The 23,671-nt window shown below is 42.8% G+C and overlaps 1 protein-coding gene across 9 annotated transcripts in view; it reads left to right on the plus strand.

Moving 5' to 3' along the window:
• The window catches only part of ralgapa2 (Ral GTPase activating protein catalytic subunit alpha 2), a 152,494-nt gene that overhangs the window by 65,335 nt on the left and 63,488 nt on the right, over nt 1-23,671 (plus strand). For all 9 annotated transcript variants that reach the window (XR_007035021.1, XR_007035023.1, XM_047344791.1 and 6 more), the window contains 6 exons: nt 683-791; nt 14,692-14,802; nt 15,010-15,078; nt 16,116-16,253; nt 18,402-18,579; nt 21,135-21,963. Coding sequence is in view for 7 of the 9 variants with exons in the window: in XM_047344791.1 (XP_047200747.1) it covers nt 683-791; nt 14,692-14,802; nt 15,010-15,078; nt 16,116-16,253; nt 18,402-18,579; nt 21,135-21,963 (1,434 nt within the window). In the remaining 2 variants the exon portion in view is untranslated. The remainder of the gene's footprint in view (nt 1-682; nt 792-14,691; nt 14,803-15,009; nt 15,079-16,115; nt 16,254-18,401; nt 18,580-21,134; nt 21,964-23,671) is intronic.

Here is a 23,671-nt window from a genome sequence, read left to right on the forward strand (position 1 = left end):
CTGCTTCAGGACCCAGACAACCTGCTGCTATTGATGGAACCATAAAATTTGCTCCCGAACAGAAAATCTTTAAGGAGAATTTCTAGCCATCAGTTCATAACCTTCAGCTAAAGCACACTTTTGGTACGCAGCAGGGGAATGATCTGAAGCAAAGTCTGAAGCAAGTCCACCCCAGATAGGCTCAGACAAAGCAAAGTCTGGACTTAAATCAGAAGGAGATGCTGTGGCAGACAATGAACTGGCCAGAAATCCGCCATTGTGACTAAATTCCTCCACAACGATATGAAAGACTAATTGCCAGTTACAGCAAATGCTTGGTGGCCGTTGTTGGTGCCAAGGGCTGGCACAACCAGTTATTAGGTTTAAGGAGCAATTACTTTTTCACATGGGACCATGGTGGTTTGGCTGTTTTTGTTCCTAAAAAATGAAATCATTTGAAACTTACACTTTGTACTTTGTCAAGTTGTCTTTGTTTGACATTAAAGTTAGGATGATGATCTGCAACATTTAAGTGTGACAAAAGCAAAAATAGAACAAATGTGTAAGGGATTTATCAGCTCTGTATGCACACTGGAGAGAGTAATATGTTTCTAACTGCAGAAATAGTTTCTTTAAAGGATTTTACAAATAACCTTGTTTCTTCATTAATTAGCACATGTTGTATTCTGGTTATGCCATTCAGGTGCATTGCTGTATGCAGCCTGGGCCTATGGGTGTGTGAGGAACTCATGCAAAAGAACATTCACCACCGGGTTAAAGATGCCATCAATGTGCTGGGAGTAACGCTAAAGGTCTGTGACTTGAGAAATAAGTTATGTTTGTAAATTATTAAGCTGAACACAGCTTCACTTTTTAAATTACTCGCATGATTTGCAATTTTATGCATCGTACTTTTGGGAGAAACAAAACAGAAAAGAGTAAATTACTGTCTTAAAATAAATGGGTTCATAATGGCTGCTTTTATTTTACAATCCTTATTGAGGTGTAGCTTCAACACAAATGATAGTTGATTGCATAAAAAGACTGCAGAACAATTTTCACATAGTGGAAGACCGAGAAAAGGGGTTGGAATAAAACATGTCCATGATGTGATATGACTCACAGGTATATTTTAGAAGAACTCTCTTTTCTCCCTGAGTGAAGAGATGCAGAGAACCAGAGGAGGCTGTCCCTTTTTCCCCTCATGGAAAAGGATTTTGGGCGGTGGCGTAATTTCCAGGCTGCTCGCTCTCGGTAGATGTGGGCCAATTTAAGCAGCTACATCTCCCAGCTTCCTGCTCGAGCACCCCCGCCACCCCAACCCCACCCCTTCTCTAATGGAGCAGTAATCACTCCCCTGTACAACTTGACACACAGACTCAGCCAGCCCCAAAATAGAGGGTATAGGCTGGGTGGGGGATCTAGAGGGAAGAGTGGCACTGAGAGTCTCTTTTCTAAAAGCAGGTGCTGAACTCTCAGGGCCCCTTTTTGTGTTTGGCCATTTCTGTACTCCCCACATTGTCTGCCCTTGTTACATGTTGAGAAGCATTCAGTTGGAAGAAATGGGAAATTCTATTTCTTCACAAAGAATTTCAAATCACTGAAGAAATCCACATTTAAAGGAAAATTGTCAACAGCTCAATTCTTTCATCCTATGAGTCTGAATAAAATGAGGCAGGGTTCTGAAGTGAAATGCAATTATGCTGATAATCTGCACAGTAAGTGGAAAACAAAATTTAAGGGAAATTACGCAGAAATTGCCCCAGAAAGTGCGTCTTTCGTCTAAACTTTAATTCACCATCTTCAATAAGAAGTGGCTCCCTGCTTCTGTAAAATTCAGGTATTTCAGTGAGACATACAGTAACAAGTAGCAGAAAATTCACTTCAACCATTTTTAAAAACAAGAACTGAGTGCACAAGTTTAAATATACTTTGAAAACACATGATATGGAATGGGTAATGTGTTGGGAACAAAAGGATGCCACATCATTTGATAAAAATGAAAATTACCAACCCACAGAGGCCTTAATACAGGGGTGTCAAACTCATTTTTGTTTAGGGGCCGCTTACAGCTTAATCTGATCTCAAGGGGGACACAGAAGTAAACTCATTTCATGATTAAATAGAACAAATAAAAGTGGACTTGTTTTTCTTATATTAAATGAATTTAACTTTTACAAAATATATTATGAATAAACTCAAGAGTTTTTAAGAAAAGTTTGTGCAATTTCAACAATAAGTTTACTCCGTTAAACATTTATTTAAGTGCGTTATGCATAAGAACTGATCACAGTGATTGTTCAATGGTGCAAAACATTTCTTCACAGTTTTTGGAACTTAAAAACACTGTCCTGCACGACAAAATACATCAAACAGATAAAAATTAAGAAATTATTAAAAAACAATTTTCCACATCTGGGAAGCAATTTGAACAAATTATCTGGCTTCACACATTTGAAGTCTTAATTGTCAGCTGTTTTAAACACACATTTGATTAAGTACATTTGTCACCTTTTTTGTTGATGCATAAAGTGTATGCATATAGAAAAACTTACATAACATGTATTGCATGAATGAGAAATATTTATCCAACAAAACTCTTGTTGTAAATCTGTTACTGACTAGCACTAACTTTAACATATTTAATTCAGCAAATATTCAAAGCTGTAATTTTTAATAGTGCAACATTGACAGTAACATTCCATAGGATTTAGTTTCACTCAGTATTTGTCCCTGAAACTTGGCATCTTTTAGCCTGGACAAGTACATCAATATTAGGCATCATGTCCTGAGCAGCAGCCAATTTCAGAGTCTCATTTAAGTGCTTAGGTGTGAGCTTAGAGCGCAGCTTTGTTTTATTTATATTCATTAGTGAGAAAATTTGCTCACAAAGGTAGGTAGTCCCAAACATGGACAACATTTTTGCAGCCAGTCCTGTCAATTTAGGATATCCTGGTAGGAGACACTTGTAAAATGTGTCCAAGCCAACTGATGCAAATTTGTCCTTCAATTCCACATCACACTGCAAATCAATGATTTCAAGTTGCATATCAACGGGTACATCAGAAGCTCTGACTGTGAATGGTGAGCGAAAAACTGAGAATTTTTGCTAAATACCTGAAAATACCTGAAATCGTTTGTCAAACTCACTCAGCAACCTTAAAATCGTACCTTTGTACCGTTTCACATCATGGTTAACGCTTGCTGCGCAGGTTGCCATCTGCGTCTCCCATAACGTCAGCTTAAACTTGAATGCACATATGCTGTCATAATATTGTGTTACAGGTGACAGGCCCCGCCTGCACTATATACCTGTCCGTCATCATCGTCATTACTCAGTTCGATAGCCGCTATTCACCGAGCCCAGCTGAGCAGCGGGGCAGCAATGTGTTGTACTTTGTTACTCTCCTTCAGGGAACAGTAGTTATATGCATAACTTTACGTTCCCTTTCAGTCGATTCACTCAGTACAACACATGAGTATGGGACATATATAAACGCCCCGCAGAGCAGCCATCAAACCTGGATCATACACTGCATACTAGTGCAGCACTTCAAACCCAGCAGAAAGAACAGAGTGAGCCACAGAAGGGGTTGTCACATCCAAACGATAAAACTTTACAAATGTGTGCGGCGAAGACCAGCTGGCTGCAGCACAAATGTCACTCATGGGCACCCCTCTAAATAGTGCCCAGGAGGTCGCTATGCCCCTGGTGGAGTGAGCCCTCACACCACGTGGCATTGGGAGACCCCTGTTGCTGTAAGCCAGAGAAATAGCCTCCACTATCCAGTGGGAGAGTCTTTGTCTGGACAGAGCTTTCCCCCTTGCTGGGTTAGCAATACACACAAACAGTTGATCACACAACTTCACAGACTGAGTACGGTCAATGTAACTATGCAGTGCACGTAAAGGGCACAGGAAGTGTAACCTCCTTTGTTCCTCAGATGCAAAAGGAGGTGGACAAAAACTCGAAAGCTCCATAGTCATGGAGCTGTAGTCCGAAGGTATAACCTTAGGAAGATAAGCTGCATTGGGTCGCAAGGTGACCTTGGAACCATCAGGTGAAAAGTGTATGCAGGTAGGATTTACAGACAAAGCATGGAGGTCTCCAACTCGCTTTGCAGTTGTCAGAGCAAGAAGTAGAGCAAGCTTATATGAAAGGAACTTCACATCTACTGACTCCAAAGGTTCAAATGGAGGGTCACAAAGAGCTTCTAGTACCAATGTGAGATCCCAGGAAGGAAAACTGGGTTTAATCACAGGTCTGAGTCTACGAACCCCCTTTAAGAAGCGTACAGCCAGAGGATGAGCACCTGGTGTGACTCCATTAAAACCAATATGGCAGGCAGAAATGGCAGCCAAGTAGACCTTAATTGTGGAAAAGGAAAGACGTTTATCCAGCAGATCCTGTAAAAACGTTAAAACTTCCACCATAGAGCACTGAAATGGAACAATGTGCTTGTCCTCACACCACTGCTCAAAAGCTCTCCATTTATAAGCGTATAAGCCTCTAGTGGAGGATGCTCTTGCATTCTGGATTGTTGCCACCACATCAGGGGGGAGGCCTTTGGCTAACAAGCTGGACTTCTCAGCAGGTAAGCATGCAGCTTCCACATCTCTGGGTGTGGATGAAATATCTCCCCCCCTGCCTGAGTGAGGAGATCCCGGCAAACGGGGAGTTGCCACGGCTCTGCTGCCAGCAGGCTGATTATCTCGGAATACCATGACTTTGCAGGCCAACGGGGTGCTACCAAAATTAGGGACAGACCCTGTTTGCGCACCCTCTCTAGTACAGGTAGTATCATTTCCACTGGGGGGAATGCATACAGGAGTACATTGGGCCATGGATGGGCCAGGGCATCCACTCCCAGCGGAGCATCCTGATGTTATGGAAAAGAACAGAGGACAGTGGGTGTTGGCTCTGGTGGCAAAAAGATCTACTGCTGCTGTCCCAAACAGACACCATATTTGTGCCACCACGGAAGGGTGAAGCCTCCACTCTCTCACCCGAGGTCCACCTCTGGAGAGCAAATCTGCACCCAGATTCAGACGTCCCGGGACGTGAGTAGCTCTGATAGACAGAAAATGCATGCTGCACCACTGTAAGAGGGTGTGAGATAGTTTCAGGAGAGGAAGTGAACGAGTCTCTCCCTGTCTGTTTATGTATGAAATCACAGTGGTGTTCTCTGTCCTGACCAGAACATGTTGGTTTAACAGAACCTGGCAGAAATGTTGCAGAGCCAGCAGAACCGCTAAGAGCTCCAGGTAGTTTATGTGGAGTTTGGATTGTACTAGTGTCCAAACCCCCTTCACGGCCATGCCATCGCACAACGCGCCCCACCCCCTCAGGGATGCATCCGTGGATACCACCTTGCGAAAGGTTACTCTTCCTATTGGCGAACCTCGGCACAACAGTCCTGGTTTCCGCCAAGGGCTGAGAGCTGACATACAGGCAGTGGTTATTGTTAGCTTTCTGCTGCGGTGACGCCATGCACACAACCAGTGAGAGCGGGTCCACCGCTGAAATGGGCGCATCTTCAGTAGACCGAGTGGTACTACTGCAATCATAGATGCCATCATACCCATCAGTTGTAATATGGTCTGGAAACGCAGTTTGTGTCCCAACTGAAACTGAGCTAGGCAGCGGTGAAACGCAGCCACTCTGTGGTCGGAAAGACGTGCCCTGCTTGTAAGGGAGCATATTTCCAGACCGAGAAATGAAAATTGCTGACTTGGGATCAGCGAGCTTTTCTGAGAGTTTACCAAAAATCCTAGGGCTTGAATGTGCAACAGAACCCGAGACAGCTGCACTGTCGCCTGTTCTCTGGAACTGGCTATTAAAGCCCAGTCATCCAAATAAGTTAAAATGCAGACCCCTGTCTCTCTGAGAGGTGCTAGCGCTGCCTCTACACATTTTGTAAATGTGCGAGGCGCTAGAGACAGACCGAAAGGCAGTACGAGGTACTCGTACGCCTTGCCCTCGAAGGCGAATCTCAGAAACTGTCTGTGGTTCGGGTGTATCGCTACGTGAAAGTAAGCGTCTTGTCGGGTCGATCGTGGCGAACCAATCTCCCGGGCTGATAGCACTCAGAAGCTGCTTGAGTGTTAACATTTTGAACTTGTATGTTCGGAGGTATTTGTTCAGAACTCTCAAGTCCAGGATTGGACGAAGCCCGCCCCCTTTTTTCGGAACAACAAAATAACGGCTGTACCAACCTCTGTTCATGTCCGACTCAGGAACCACACGAATAGCTCCTTTTGCCAACAGTGTATTTATCTCCTCTCTCAGAACCTCTGCTGCTTGGGCCATTACTGCCGTGTTTACTACGCCAACAAAGTGGGGTGGTCTCCAGCGAAACTGTAAACGGTAACCCATAACAACAGTCCTCTCCACCCAAGGATGGAGTGCGCATGCGCGCCACATATGGAGACGTGAAGCCAGGCAACTGGCCTGCGGCACTGTTGGTGGAACGGTGCTGCCCTCTCCCGATGTGCGAGAGAGGTGCAGCCTCATTTGGCCGTGCAGCTCTTTGATTTTGACTTTTTTTCATAGAAAAAACTGTCTTTATTGAAACATTTGGAGCATCCATACAAACATTTGGAACAACTGCAGTGCTCAGAAACACATTCAACGCACCCAAACTGTGTTTGGGAGACTGTGTGGGGGAAACGCAGCGCCTCTTGGGACTGGGATCCCGAACAACACCAGCAAAACCTCTTTTGGACGGCACCCGCTGACAACTGGCAAACATGTCTCCCTGCTCCCGAAACTCCTGAGTCCTGAGTCCCACAGCTAGGAGGACTGTGGTTTCTTCTTTCGGGACGTCAAGTCCCTCTGGAGCCCCGTAGGAGGACCCCTGCTCCAGGCCGTCTTTCGGGAAGGTTGGCCGTGGTTTTGTGGCTGTGCCGTCTGAGGGTTCAAGCTCACGGGTCGCGTCATCCTCTTCGCTGGGGGTGGCGGTACAGCTGGTTTGCGAGTGCCCGAGCTGGATTTGGGTCTCACATCTCGCCTGGGGATGATACTGCGCAGTGCTTCGGTCTGCTTTTGCCTCTGCTCGAATTTCGCCTGTATGGCGTCGAGAGATTGTCTAAACAGCCCGTCGGCTACCAGCGGTTCATCCAGGTAGACGGCTCTATCCCTATCCGGGATGTCAGAGAGCGTCAGCCACAGGTGCCTTTGGGCAACCACCGTCGATGCCATCCCTCTGCCCAGTGATAGCGCTGCACAGCGGGATACACGGAGGATGTAGTCAGCGGTGATTCTCAACTCATTCAAGAGTGGCATCACAGGACTCTCCGGCAGTGTTGCGGCTCCAAGCTCCGCCAAGCGCATAGCTTGGTATGTTTGCAGCATGGTAATGGAGCTCAGGGCACGAGCGGTGGTCGCTTGAGCCTTGTAGATTTTCTCCAATTGAGCAGCGGAGAACCTACAGTGCTTAGACGGAAGCGATGTTGGACCACCCACACCGTGATTTTGGGATGGGGCCAGATATGCTGCCAAAGACGGTTCCATAGGCGGAAGATTCACCAGTCCGGCTTTTTCGGCGCCTTCCAGGTCCAGATACTGTCCATAACCCGGTACCGTGACGTGGGTGGACAGTGGTTTGTTCCATGAAGACGTCAACACAGAGATAAAGTCTGGGAACATGGGTAGATGATGCTTGACTGCGGCCGGCTCCGAGGGGAGATAAAACCCCGCGAATCGCGATGGCTTCTCCGCAGGAGGTGGGGAGGGCCATTCCACGTCCAGTGGGTCAGCTGCACGGCGGCAAAGAGAGAAGAAAGACGTGTCGCCCGGGTCTGCTGGCGCAGCAGCAGCAGCCTGACTCGGCAGAGACTCATCCTCATCATCGGACAGACCATGAACATCCAAACCGATGTCCAGTACGTCCTCTTCTCCCTGAAGGGGTTCTAGCTGAAGCTGAGACCGAGCACCTGCATTATCGGCTAACCCATTAATATACTCCATATGGTCTGCCCAGCTGGAAGCGGGGACTTCGACCGAAAAGCCATCCTCATCAGAATCGGACGAAACTGGGTTTCCCGCCTCGAAGAGCAGTGGGTCTCGCCATGAGACAGCAGCCTCTCCCAGCACCTTTTTGAGGAATTTAACCCGCCTCTCCAGGGTCGAGCGACGAAGCTGGCGACAGAAAGCACATGCTTCGGGCTCCGCCAACGCTCTGCGAGCGTGAACAATCCCGAGACAGACGGGACAAGCCTCATGCTGGTCCTTCTCATGAAGCGAGAAGCCGCACCCCTGAGGACAGGGACGAATAGATGACTTCTGCTTCGCTTGCGTTAGCTTTGTGCTCATCCCGAACCACAAAGCCAGACCGAACTGCTTGAAATCAGTGCTTCGCGGGCAGACACGCTTACCAGCAAGCAGCAGTGACTAACTCCAACAAAAGCAGTTGAACTAATTCCAAGTAGCCCTTTGAAAAGAGACACAGAGCTAACCAGCAGCAGCTAGCTAGCCTGACTCAAAGAGGTGTTCTTAGCGAGGTGAAGAGCGTAAGAACTGAGTAATGACGATGATGTCGGACAGGTATATAGTGCAAGCGGGGCCTGTCACCTGTCGTCATCACGTAATTTGCCTAGGAGGCGTGATTAGAGGTGGCTTCAGCCAGGACACGCAGGGCGTGATATCCCATACTCATGTGTTGTACTGAGTGAATCGACTGAAAGGGAACTCCTCCGTGACAGTCAACATCTCGTCAACTCCACGAATGAATAAGGCCGTTGAGAGACATCTGCAATATCAGTACTCTCACCAATTGCAACAGAAAATGCAATAAATGACTGCGTTTTGCGTTTGAGTTGGTTGCCCAAATCTGCCGATAGTTCCAAAATCCTGTCTGCCACGGTATTTATCGCCAAGCTAATATTGGCAAAGGCTTGTCACTTCTCATTACACACAATTTCGGCAGCCTTCAGCATGCAGTTCTTGACGAACTCTCCCTCACAGTAAGGCTTTGATGCTAACGCTCTTTGGTTAGCAGTTAGGTATCTGGCTTTCACCGCAGCATCACTGGTTTCTCGACTCCGGGTGAAAAAAGATTGCTGTTTCCTCAGAACCATCAACATTTCATTTATCTTCTATTTTCTCAGTTCTCCGTGCAAGTGCTTGTATTTTTTGCCATGCTGAGTTTCATAGTGGCGTCGAATATTGTATTCCTTAAGCACCGAAACCTGCTGCAGGCACACAAGGCACATCGGTTTACCATTCACTTCCGTGAAGAAATAAGAACAAGTCCATTTTTCTTGAAAAATCCGACACTCTGTGTCTACCTTTCTCTTTTTTGACAAAGACATTTCGTTGATGAGGTTGCAAGGGCCAAAATAAAAAGCTGGTAAAGCGATAGAATCGAAGTTGTTTACAGAACCTGAAGCTCAGTGCTACCATCTGCTGTTTGTTCCGATGCAGTGTTGCATCATGTTGTCTGCTCTGAATAAAACACAGCGCCCCTCTTGGACAATATAGGAACTGCAGATTTTAAATTAAACAAAGTACATGTTTTTTTTAATAATTATTGTTGAATAATGATAATGCATTTAGCCACCGGGCCTGATTAAATCATTCGAAGGGCCGGATCCGGTCCGCGGGCCGTACGTTTGACACCCCTGGCTTAATACAAAGTCACTGAGAAATTTGAAGTGAAAAACTGATGTGGCACGCTTGTTAAGTCTGCTGAAATGTAATTGAAGCAACTCAAAATGGTACTCAGTAGTTTGTATGGCCCCCACGTGTTTGTATGCATGCCTGACAACATCCAGGCAGGCTCCTTATGGGATGAAGGTTGGTGTCCTGGAGGATGGTGCAACCTGGTGACGTCAGATGGACCTAAACATAACGTCCCAGAGTTGTTCTATTGTATTTAGGTCAAGGGAGCGTAGAGGCCAATCAACTGTATCAATTTCTTCATCCTCCAGGAATTGCCTACATATTCTTGCCAAATGAGACCAGGCATTATCATGCACCAGGAAGAACCCAGTGCCCACTGCACCAGCAATGGGTCTAACGATGGGTATAACGATTTTATCCTGATACCTAATAGCAGTCAGGGTGCCATACCTGTATCCTGTACAGGTATGTGGGTCACTCCATGGATATGCCTTTCTGGACCAACACTGACCTATCACCAAACCGATCATGCTGAACAACGTTGCAGGCAGCATAATGTTCACTACTGCTTCTCTAGACTCTTTTCATGTCTGTCACATGAGCTCAGAGTGAACCTGCTTTCATCTGAAAAGAACAGGGCACCAGTGCCAAACCTACCAATTCCAGTGTTCTCTGGCAAATCTTAGTAGATCTCAACGGTGCTGGTCAGTGAGCACAGGGCCTACCAGAGGACATCGGGCCCTCAGACCAACCTTATGACGTATGTTTCTCATGGCTTGGTCAGAGACATTCACACCAGTGGACCGCTGGAGGTCACTCTGTAGAACTCTGACCGTACTCATTCTGTTCCTCCTTGCACGAAGGAGCAGATACTGATCTAGCTGATGGCTTAAAGACCTCCATCAACCCTGTCTGGCTCTCCTAGAGTAACTCTCTGTCTCTTGGCATCTCCTCCATGCTCTTGAGACTGTTCTAGGGAACACAGCAAACCTTCGGGCAATGGCAAGTATCGATGTGCCGTCCTGGTGGACTTGGACTGCCTGTGCCACATCTGAAGGGTTCAGGTATTGTTGCCCCTTTAATACACCAAAACAGCTGACACTGATCACAAGCCTCTCTAGGACTTAACTGACCAGATCAATATTCCTCAAGTTTCACTGACTTTGTATTATACTCTGGTTCAAAAGTGTTCCTTTACTATTTTTAAGCAGTGTACATTGTGACTTTTATTCAATCCAAACAGGGTCAACTAATACAAGCTAGTTCTTGCAAATACATGTACCATGACTACTATTTTATTGATAAATTGTGCCTTGGCTGAACTGTTTTTGTCACCATAAACAAGTTTCTTGCACTGTTCTTGTCGTCAAAAGTTCTTAAATAATTTTCACAGCATAATACAGAACAGCTGGGACTGCAACAAATATTAGCTAATTATGTAAATGCTGTGCTTTTAGCCTTTCTATACTAGCAATATATATACTATTTGATGCTTGTTATTAAAAACAGCAGATGTCACCAATGCAACATTTTCAATGAAATTGTCAATAGCGTTGCGGTTGCTTTGGTGTAGGCTTTTCCAAAAGCTTCATGTTGGCCTGCTTCAACCTTTCCAAAACCAGTTTTGCTGGGTGGTTATGATCATTTTTTCTGTTGGCTGATCAAACTACAGGTCCTTCTCAAAATATTAGCATATTGTGATAAAGTTCATTATTTTCCATAATGTCATGATGAAAATTTAACATTCATATATTTTAGATTCATTGCACACTAACTGAAATATTTCAGGTCTTTAATTGTCTTAATACGGATGATTTTGGCATACAGCTCATGAAAACCCAAAATTCCTATCTCACAAAATTAGCATATAATTAAAAGGGTCTCTAAACGAGCTATGAACCTAATCATCTGAATCAACGAGTTAACTCTAAACACCTGCAAAAGATTCCTGAGGCCTTTAAAACTCCCAGCCTGGTTCATCACTCAAAACCCCAATCATGGGTAAGACTGCCGACCTGACTGCTGTCCAGAAGGCCACTATTGACACCCTCAAGCAAGAGGGTAAGACACAGAAAGAAATTTCTGAACGAATAGGCTGTTCCAAGAGTGCTGTATCAAGGCACCTCAGTGGGAAGTCTGTGGGAAGGAAAAAGTGTGGCAGAAAACGCTGCACAACGAGAAGAGGTGACCGGACCCTGAGGAAGATTGTGGAGAAGGGCCGATTTCAGACCTTGGGGGACCTGCGGAAGCAGTGGACTGAGTCTGGAGTAGAAACATCCAGAGCCACCGTGCACAGGCGTGTGCAGGAAATGGGCTACAGGTGCCGCATTCCCCAGGTCAAGCCACTTTTGAACCAGAAACAGCGGCAGAAGCGCCTGACCTGGGCTACAGAGAAGCAGCACTGGACTGTTGCTCAGTGGTCCAAAGTACTTTTTTCGGATGAAAGCAAATTCTGCATGTCATTCGGAAATCAAGGTGCCAGAGTCTGGAGGAAGACTGGGGAGAAGGAAATGCCAAAATGCCAGAAGTCCAGTGTCAAGTACCCACAGTCAGTGATGGTCTGGGGTGCCGTGTCAGCTGCTGGTGTTGGTCCACTGTGTTTTATCAAGGGCAGGGTCAATGCAGTTAGCTATCAGGAGATTTTGGAGCACTTCATGCTTCCATCTGCTGAAAAGCTTTATGGAGATGAAGATTTCATTTTTCAGCACGACCTGGCACCTGCTCACAGTGCCAAAACCACTGGTAAATGGTTTACTGACCATGGTATCACTGTGCTCAATTGGCCTGCCAACTCTCCTGACCTGAACCCCATAGAGAATCTGTGGGATATTGTGAAGAGAACATTGAGAGACTCAAGACCCAACACTCTGGATGAGCTAAAGGCCGCTATCGAAGCATCCTGGGCCTCCATAAGACCTCAGCCGTGCCACAGGGTGATTGCCTCCATGCCACGCCGCATTGAAGCAGTCATTTCTGCCAAAGGATTCCCGACCAAGTATTGAGTGCATAACTGTACATGATTATTTGAAGGCTGACGTTTTTTGTATTAAAAACACTTTTCTTTTATTGGTCGGATGAAATATGCTAATTTTGTGAGATAGGAATTTTGGGTTTTCATGAGCTGTATGCCACAATCATCCATATTAAGACAATAAAAGACCTGAAATATTTCAGTTAGTGTGCAATGAATCTAAAATATATGAATGTTAAATTTTCATCATGACATTATGGAAAATAATGAACTTTATCACAATATGCTAATATTTTGAGAAGGACCTGTAGGTCGACAAAGAAACCATCTAAGCTGCTGATTTTAGGCTATGTAAAGAAATTTGGAGGTAGTCCCCCTCCTTCATTATTATATCGTTTTCTGCAGTGCACCAGAACAGCTAGTAATTAAACAGATCCTCAGCATGATGCCATCATCATGCTTGATAGTTACTGTTTTCTTATGCATGAAAGCCTCATCTAGACTCCTACAAACATACGTATTTTCAGAGTGGCAAAATAGCTCCATCTTTGACTCATTTTACCAAAGATGTTTTTCCAGGAGGTATTTGGCTCCTCCATGTAGGCAGATGCAAATTTCAGTTGAGCCCAAATGTGTTAATTATGAATTATCCCCCTTGATCGGTACCCTCTCAGGCTATGGTGATATAAATTTGGCTCGACTTGGATGGTGATATTGGTATTCCAGCAATTTCCAGTTCATGTCAGGCTTGAGCCTTGGTGTTTCCTGAGCATGCTGACCAATTTCCTTTCATCTTAGGGTGACAGCTTGGGTCAGGGGTCTGCAACCTGAAGCTCCGGGGCCAAATGTGGCTTTTTAGGGCCTCTGTAGTGTTCTCCTGAATAACTTTAGCCGAAACTAATGACAAACTGAACAATGTTTTATATCTAAAAATTAATCAGAATGGCTTGTTTTGGCACTTTTTCTGTGTATTTAGACAATTTCTGCAAAGTGTTTCTACAACCGACCTTAACTGGTGGTGCTAGAATTTGTTTTTCTGTTCCCTCATTTTGTTATTATGCCACAAACAGTTTTTATTTTCCAAGAAAATGCAGTTATATTTTACTAAAAGTTATTCTCAATCTAAAATTATAAATAAAATTGCTGTTTCTTGATTTAATCATAGCTGTTTGGATGGTTAAGGTTGCTGCCGCCGGTTTGGGTCTTCTCCACACCTTGGCAAAATTATGACACATTTGAATAACTTCAACATTTCTTTGAACTCATGATCTTGCAGTTGTTTTGAAACAGCTACAGAATACTTCCCTAGCTTGTGTAACTCTACAACTCTGTAGACTTACACAAACTGGCTCTCTTTCCTAGATCCTCACCGAGTTCTGTGGACTGAGTTCGGACTACTGGTGAATGAAATGAGTGCTGTCAAACAAATCCTTTTTCTGATGGCAACTGGAAATTACAAGCTTCACTTAATCATGATTACTACCAAAACATAAAAAGGCCTTAGGTACCACTTTTTAAACCATATAGGAGAATTTTTGTATATATTGGAGCCTGCATACACAAGAAATTCTGAGCCCAATTGTTTTTGGTAAAAAATATTAAAGTTTTATTAACCTTTGTATAGTAAGACCTGATTTAAAACCCACATGTTGTTATGTGAATCTACATCTTTAAGTGAGTTGAATTTTAACCATCTAATGCTATTTCTGCCCTGGGTCTTGCCAAATGAAATTTGTCCAGAACCAGAAAGTAACACCATCCTTTTGGTTAAGTGCAATTTATTGGTTTCTTCTAAATATCTACAATTGAAAAAATTTTTACGTGTCTAGACGTGTCATGTTCACTTTTCATGGTTTATGAATCCGGTTTTTGATCCAAGGGATTAGCTTTAATCCTTAGATTTGTTTTTTAAAGATATTTAATATTATTATTCTTTAATATTTTATCGTTTTTAATATATTTAAGGCTTTTTTCCCATTCTCTTTAGAATTTCAGCCAATTTTCAACTGCAAAGTACTTTGATTGAAGATTCTTGGTTAATGATATATACAGTTGTTACATTTCAAAGACAGATTAAAGTTCTTCTCTAAGTTCCTATTATTGCCCATACTTTCTTCAGTTTGGAAACAAAGTAGTGGCCCAAGTCGCCTGTGACGTGTTTCAGCTGCTGATCTCTCACTGGGAACATCTCCAGAGGCTGGACCCCACTCTCCCTAAGAAAATAATTGAGGTATCACACATAAGCATATGGGGATTAGAAATTTCTGTTATAAATGAAAGAAGTGGATTGATCATTTTTACTTTTGCATGTAAATACTCCAAATTCAACAATTTCACATTCATTTTTGTACGCAGCTATGAATCTGCTTATGAATAGGAGAGCATAACAATAGATGTGTCATCTAATTATTTTTCACCTTGTTTTGTCTCAATACAGATTTTTGTGGCTACAATAGCCTTTTTGTTGCCTAGCGCAGAGCACTCGACAGTGGAAGCAGACAAAAAGGTACATCTATAGATCTAAAGGCCCTTGATCTATCATGTTGGAATGGGGCATTTGCAGAGGAATGTTTCTACTGAAGTGATTTGTCATCCTTTTTTCTGTAGCTTCATCTCTCTGAAGCCCTCCAGTCATGTTTTTTTCTTTGTAGTAATTCAGTAGAATTGATGCTAGTACAGGTTCATCTTTGCAAATTAAGATATTTTGAAAAAGGCTGTAATTATTATTTCACTAATTGGCTTTAAAAAAGTGCAACGCTTAAATTTGAATAATAACAAAAATGGAAAAGACAGGATTATCAACACAGAAATGGTACATTATGGCCTACACAGGCTACCTATAAAAGGTCATTGATGACAAAGGTGGCTGTTTAGAGTGCTATATCCAATCATAGTAAAGGAAAATTCAGTGGAAGGAAAAACTGTGATAGAAAAAGGTTATGGCTACGCACAGCTTTTTGAGAATTGTAAAGCAAATGCATTAATTCATGCAAAAGGAACCCTGACCATATATTAAGGTCATAAACTGTACACTAAATTAGCTTACTTTCAGTTAGACCACATTCCTCCTACTGAGTCTGAACCAATCTGGAGAAGCATGGCATTAACTTTTTTTTATTTTCAAGGGAAGAAACAATTTGCCCATTTGCTAAAGGGCAATAGCCTCATAATGCCTAATAAATGGATTTCACATTGAGTTGAATTAATTTGACATGCTTTATCTTTGACTTACCAGATCACACATTGACTTTTACATTTTTTCCATCAGTATTTTGATTTAGCTTCACTGAGTGAATGTACTCATTCAAAAATCAAAAAAGGCCCATTTTACTGTCCATTTGGTTTTCAGACAGCTTTAACTTTAGGTTAAACTGGACCCATGGTTCTTAAACAGGGTCTTAAATGTCAAACAAAGCATTAATACTGCTATTTTTGGGGTGAATTTTTATGAACAAAGATAAACACCAGGTTCAAGCCTTACACGTAAAATACTGAGATGCACATGTAGATCTAACAAAAAAAATATGTCTGTTTAACATTAAGCTAATGGTTTCACTGCTGCTCTGCCTACTGGACTGGTGTATGGCTGTTCCCCTGAGTCTGCTGTTAGAACCCATCACCAAGTCTTCTTCGGAGCCCCACTCACCCAGCAAGGCGCCGCTCCTGGACTACATCTACAGAGTAAGCATTAAAACATGAATGTTGACACTTTTTTCTTTTTAGGGTTTTCTGGAAGATTCATTACCTTAGCCCACGGACGCAGCAGCCTACTACAGTCCCTCCACCCCCGCAGTATCACATGGATTTGCGGCTTTAATTAGACTCACCTCCATCGTGACCTTATGACTACGCCTCATTTAACATTATGGTGGACTAACCGCATAGAGGCGTCCACCGTAGCTGACACAAATGATTGGCATTTATCATATGCAGAAAACCTTTACAAGTCCTCTCTAATCTTGAGTTGATTGCTTAAGACATGCTAAATATTTAGCATTTAATCTGCATATGTGTTTTTATCTTACTTTTTTTTAAATTTATGTTATGACCCTGAGGATAAGGGCCTGGCTTCAGGCATGAATGAATGAGGTATTATTCATTCCCTCCTGTCTGGGCAGATGCGGTCAACGGCAGATCTTTGTAAGGATGTCACCCCTGATAAGAAATGGTCCAATTATTCAAACAGGACCTTTTGTGCAATTGATAAGCTCAGGCTCTAAATGCTTGTCCTGGAGATTTGAATGGAATATGTCTTAATATGAGAGAGACTGCAGCTGCTATGAAAGCAAATACAATTAGGCATGATTGGTTGACCATCGGCACACAAAAGGCACGGCCCCTCTGGGTTTCCATCCGAGGTGTGACAGTATTAATGCAATATCAGGACTAAAATCTCTCTACATTTTTATGGGCTTGTTGGCTTCTAATTATTCTGTTTACCAAGCAGAGAATAGCCTCGCTAATAGGAAACAACTCCTTTTATTCGATTATTGGCTTGTGTCAGTAAGAGGGTGTTTCATGCTCCTGTGATTACCAGTTTATACATTTTCAAAACACAGTTTAACAAAAGACGCTGGTGCTTTCTGACCTACGACGAAAAAGGGGCAAAAAAAAGTTTATGTTGGTCACTAGCCGGATGCTCATGGCTGTAAAATGCAACATTGCACTAGACCTCAGCGGTTCATTGGAGTTAGGCTCAAGCCTCTCCATCTGCTCTCTCTCCCTTCCCCAGCAGCCGGCTGCACCATGCTATGTGTGTGCACACATAAGGAGAGACGGCAAGAATATCATATCTGCAGTTTTGTTTACATACATCTGCCTCCTTGTTATTTGATTTGTGTGTGTGTACATAGTGTACTCGCATGTACAGGCAATATGCGCCCCTCTAACTGAGCTATGCTTGTTTATTCTGTGTTACCTTCCAGGAACTGTTGCTATGCGAGGTGCACTCACTTACATGTCAGGCACAGCCGTGAGTGTCTCCCCCCCTTTCCTCCCTTCTTTTTTTTTTTTTACCTCTCGACTGAGGAAGCTCTTTGGGGCTTTGGTGTAGCAGCTGTTTGGTTCAGGTCTTTTCAGCATCAAGCCGCCAATCCCTCCCCCATGCACTCAGCTTGGTGGAAGCATCCACATACTGTCTACATTGCCCTACACAATACTGTTTCACATGGCAGAGCCAGGCTCCCTCTCCAAGCGTCTCTCAGCCAAGTGCACTGAATGGGATTAGCTTTTTTTTTTGCATGGCTTTACTCAAGTTGTTCCAGTCTGAATAAGAGGCGCCCTCATCTACATGTATTTAGCATACATTTTGCTCCGTCTAATAAATTTTTATCTGTCAGCAGGTTTTCCTCTATACAGGTGTTTGTGCGTGTATGTTTGTGGTGAGAGCAGAGCACAGGGATAATGCCTTAATTAAATCAAACAGTGTAAACCTGTCCAATGGCTGTAATCAACTGCCCCAGTGCGCCTTATCTAGTGCTGCCAACGGATGCTCTGCCATCTGTTATGTAGATCGATACACTCACACATCAGAGGAGAAATGGATTAGTGGCAATAAAGACCCTCTTTTCTTCACACACCCCCTGCCCCCCACTCAGCCTTGCCCTGTTTTAGACAGATCTTGTACATCTAAAACAGGTCTGCAGGAGCATATCTGTACAGTGTTGTGCCAGGCAGGACGAGATCCTATCTTTACGCATTAGTGTTGAATTTAAGTCATCAAAGTGCAGCTTGCTCTCACATCACAGAAAACCAAACAAGCACACTTCATCTGGATATAATCAACATCTCTCTCTGTTTTTTTTTCTTCCTTTCTCTTCCGTTAATCAGGTGCTGCACTGCTGCGTGTCCGGCTCCAACCTGCACACCCAGCAGAGCCACTACCTTCTCAGTCTGTCGGACTTGTCCAGCGACTACGACCTGATGTTGGGTCAGGTTAAGAGCTTTGAGCCACCACCTTCTCAAATGACCCCAGCAGACTTTGGCAACCTGTTGACAGTAGCTGAGGGTAAGGATGCACAAGTACAATTGGGAAAGCTGTGCATGGGCCAGTTTTATATTCCCCTGGTAACTACGGTTTCACAGTATTAACACAAAAGTTCCAAATCAGAAATGCATAACATGATTTAATAGTGTTTATTTAAAACAGAGACCCAATTATTAATACTGCTGCTGAAATAATCTAAAATATCAAAAAAGCAATTATAATATTTTATCAAGGAATAGAAGATGACAATAATGATAAAAGTAGGCTTTAACATTCAATAATACAGACTATACAGTACGTAGCCAGCGGTCTTCTTAACCGGGGTTTTTGCAAGACTATGAAAAATCTTAAATTTATAATCCTAAATTTTAGGCATTAAAGAAGTGTTCAAGAGTATAAACCATTAGGTCTTGAAATATATTTAATTAAAGCTTCATTTTTTTTCATTTGTTTAACTATTGTTATATATTTGTTTTGTATATTGTGTTTGAGGAATGGTGGCATTTGTTTGCTGCATGATTTGTAGTTCTGGTTGTGTTACGCTGTAACAAAACTACAAGCTCCATGGCACTGGCATGGTCCTCTGTGGACAGGATTTGATCTCCATTCAACCTTCCCAACAAACTTTAAAGAAATTATTTTTCTGTAACTGGGACGCTGTATGTTTAGGCATGTAAAATCAATGTAATACCTGGGAGATATTCACTGCCAACTTATTAGTCAGGGGAAAGTAGATTTTTAACCAGAGTTTTAATAGTTTGCTGAAACCAAGTAAGTTATGAAGCTTGCAATAGGCATTGAACTTAAGGTAATCTCCTGAAAACAGGGTTTTTGCCATGTCTACATTAGATATTTATTAGGGAAAATAAATTGTACTATTTTTCAAAACCCTGCTTACTTTTTTAGACAGAGAGTTCTAGAGACAGATGATAAGAACAGTCTGGAAGCAGAAGTGAAGGACTAAGAGTGTACAGAAATATTCTTATCAGAGGAAAAGGACGGGGTTAATCAAGGTTAAATAAAATATTAAATATTCCATCTAATGTAATGTAATGGTATTTTCAACCATCTAAGTCAAAAAAGTGAATTGATGCTACAACTGCTTAAGTTCTGAAGTAAGTTATTTGTACAGTATTTTTCATGAATTCATATATGTTCTAAATTTAAGTTATAATAGTCTTAAAAAGGTCACACCATGATTGCCTATGTTTTTGTCAGCCGGAAATGTTTCTCAACAGTTTGTCAGTCTCGTAAGCCACAGATTTGTGTTGAAGCCTTCTTTTAGCCTGCTGACTGGCAGTGCACAGAAACAGGGGATGGAACAGCTCATGCAGTTGGAGAAAACTCAGGTCACGTTTGCACTGTAATGCAAACAGTAAATGTTGGTGTACGTTCATGAGAGGGTGAAAACCGGCATTAAGTCGTTGCTGTCTGCAGCGAATGAGGACGATGCCTGTCCTCTGTACTCCATGCATTTCCCTGGTTAAAAAAAAAAAGACCAAAAAATGGTTACAGGTAAAAGCAAACTCTAAGTAGCCCATCCATTTGGAGCCTCTCCATTAGATGTCAATATCTTATTAAAAGTATGAAAAGAAAATCAGCCATCAGAGGGAATGGAATTTTTGCATTAGTGCTCAGCCGTAAAGAAAGACCCATTATGGGGTTTAGATAAAAATCTTGATTTTTTTTTTCCTTTTTTTTTATGACCTTGTGATTCCATTAGGCAACGTAGTCATCTCCCTACCTCATGTCCTCAACTTCTAAAAGTCATCAAAGCCCAGATACAGAGTGTCGTCGTCCACTGAAACAATGCGAAAATATTTCAGATATAAGAAGCTTTTGTCTGTAAAATTTCACCACACCTCTGCTTTTTGGTGCACTGCAACACGGAGTCTTGGTAGAAATAACAAAACACTATCAAAAGGGCAAACCAAAGAGTGCCGGCCTAGTTATATTCATGCCCTCACCTCATATCGATCAAGTCACATCAAAGGACTAGTGCATCTCTAATGCAGCTTGGCCTGCTCTCTAAAGAGCTTTCTCCACTTTGATGAGGGATGATGGTATTGATATCACTGTCACAATGCAAAAGTGCATCTTCTTGTTTTTCCCACATCACTACAGAATAAAGCACTGCGTGCCTTTCACATGGGGAGCAAAAACCCTGTGTATTTACATAAATGCAATCCACAGAGTAGAGTTCTATTCAGCAACCTGTAAAGATGCTTGTTCTCATTAGCACCTGGCTGGTCTCACTGCTTATCTATTGTAGGAAGACTCAATGGGCTTTTCAGACTTGTCTCTTATGATTAGATTCTACCTACTTAGAGGTGTGCTGGAAAAGCTATTGTGAGAAATAAATAAAACACCACCTTTTAGTGATCATAAAGGAGATTTGGTTTTCTCTAAAAGGAGCTAATAGAGATGATGGCATGTCTGCACACAAATGTCGAGCTTTTCATATTCACTGTTGAAAATAATATGTTCCAAAGCACCCAAAGTTCAATCAATGTGTTTTCCCTCAGTTATTATCTCAGCATTTTAATCCTTATCCCTTTTCTTTTTGCTCCTTTCAGAAAAGCGTCGTCGAAACATAGAGCTCATCCCTCTGTCGGCGCGGATGGTCATGACTCATTTGGTGAACCATCTTGGCCACCATCCCTTGAGCGGCGGGCCTGCTCTCCTTCACAGCCTTGTGAGCGAAAACCATGATAACCCGTATGTAGAGTCCTCAGAGCTGTCGTGTGAGGTCTTTAAAAGCCCCAACCTGCAGCTGTTTGTCTTCAACGACAGCACGTTGGTTTCCTACCTTCAGATCCCAGCAGAGACGCCTACTGCAGGTCAGCCCCCACACCCCTCATCCCAAGTTCGCGTCATCGTCCGGGACATCTCGGGAAAATACTCTTGGGATGGAACAATCCTATACTGCACCACACAGGAGGATTCTGTTGAAGCTGGAGTATTCCATCCAGTTGACCCACCTCCTTCAAAAACCTGCAATACACACAGCGGACACCAGCCAACCTTGCTAAAAGGACAATACAAAACTCACTGCTCAGTCTCGGACTCCCTTTCTAACTTCTGTGAAGAGGATGAGGTCGATGTCCTGGACAAGCTTTTGGAAGAGCTTAGTCACAGCAGCCCAGAATGCCTCCCTCAACCACGGCTCAGGCTCAATCAGCCAGCGCCGTCGCCTCATGGCATGAACTTGGAACAGGAGAATGCTATACTGGAGGCCATTCTCTGTCAGACTCAGCAGGAGGAGGAGCAGGTTAGGAAGTGGGATGCTGATGTAAGCTTTCGGGCTGCCTGCCAGAGAGTACCCTCCCACCAAGAACCAAAAGCTCCTTTCTACTTCTGCAGACTGCTTCTCAATGATCTGGGCATGAACTCGTGGGATCGCAGGTATCATCAAACGGAAACGGCTTCAGTTAATTGCAGGGATGCACCAATCAATCAACCAGAGATCAGAATCAGTTTTTTTCATGATAGGCCCTGATTGGTGATCGTCAGGTCAAATACTGTAATATACTGAATGCATCGAAATGAGGAACAACCACCATGTTTACTCTATAAACACATCAACCAACAGCATGTACTATAAATCACTTCTTTTATTTCAAAAAAAGTCTAAAAAGGTTAGGTACATAAGCTGTGATGCATAAATGTGGATAATCTTTTAATTCCTTCAATTTCTGATATATTCAAAGCTTCTACCTCTTTCAAAAACCCTCCATCACATTTAATTCCCCTTTATGTTTTATAGTCCTTGGGGCAAATTTTTGAAAACCAGAAATCAGTATCATAGCATGATTGGCGCACCTCTTATTAAACGTGTAGTTCCTGATGTAGATTTAAATGAAAAAAGATGGGGGTGTAAAAAACACAGTAATGTGGAAATTTATCACCTATTTGTTCCTCTGTGTAGTTGATTTTTTATAATTCAGGATACAAGTGTTGATGAAATAATGTAAATGTTAATGTAGCCAATAAGCAGCTAGAAACCAGTCACTAGAACTTCTGCTATATAGCAACATTTGCCGCCTTCAAATTGGTGCTAAAAACAATTTTAAGCCTGGAATATTTGTTTTTGATTGATTTAACCAAATCTTTCTCAACAATGTACCTAAAAGTCCCAACATTCTGAATATAAAAATACAAAACTCTCAAGAATTTCAGTTTCAGTATTCCTGAAGTCAGTAAGGGGTTTCAGTCACCCTCCATAGATGGAAAAAGGAACATTTTTAGTTGTCTGCAAGTCCTTTTAGTCGCTCCTAGACCCTGTCCCTGATTTGCTAAAATATGAACAATCTTGAATGTTTCCAGAGTCTTTAGGTCTTTGTCTCAAACTACTTTGTACATCTACAGACATTTTTAACAGTTTTCTTGCCCAGCTCTATCAATCTGCCCTTCAGCTCTGACCAGCTTCCTGGTCTCTACTGCTGAAAGACATCCCCACAACACGATGCTGCCACCATTTCTCACATTGGGCATTTTTCATGTCATCCAAAAAGTTCATTTTTGGTCTCAACTGACCAGAGCATCTTTACTGAGTGCCCCGTATGACTTGTGGCAAACTGTAAACTTGATTTCTTGTGGCATTCTTTTAACTATGACTCTCTCTATGTCACTCTTCCATAAAGGCCTGATTTGTGGAGTTTACAGCAAATAATTCTTGTTTCAGTGGTGTGCCATATACTTTCTGTCTTCAGATGATGGATGGATCAGTGTTCCTTGGGATCTCCATAACTTGTAGTCTTTTATAACCTAACCTTGCTTTAACTTGCTGCCCTACATTATCGGCTGTGTTCCTTGGTCTTTATGATGCTGTTTGTTCACTAATGTTTTCTAACCTCTGAGGTCTGCTTAAATTACACACAGAGGGACTCTTATTCAGTAAGTGACTTCTGGAGACAGTTGTACTGAATTTTATTGAGGTGTTAAGGTAATAGGAGCTTAATTCAAATTCACTCCATATTCCCATTGTTAAAAATGTTTTAAAAACATGTGGAACTAAATGGATGCATGCACTACTTTACGTTATTTCATATTACTTTATTTCAGGGTGAGCATTTATTTCCCATCTTTGACTGGAGAATAATCTTAACGTGGT

This window comes from Girardinichthys multiradiatus, chromosome 19 (genome assembly GCF_021462225.1).
Source record: "Girardinichthys multiradiatus isolate DD_20200921_A chromosome 19, DD_fGirMul_XY1, whole genome shotgun sequence".
In the NCBI taxonomy this organism is placed as follows: domain Eukaryota; kingdom Metazoa; phylum Chordata; class Actinopteri; order Cyprinodontiformes; family Goodeidae; genus Girardinichthys; species Girardinichthys multiradiatus.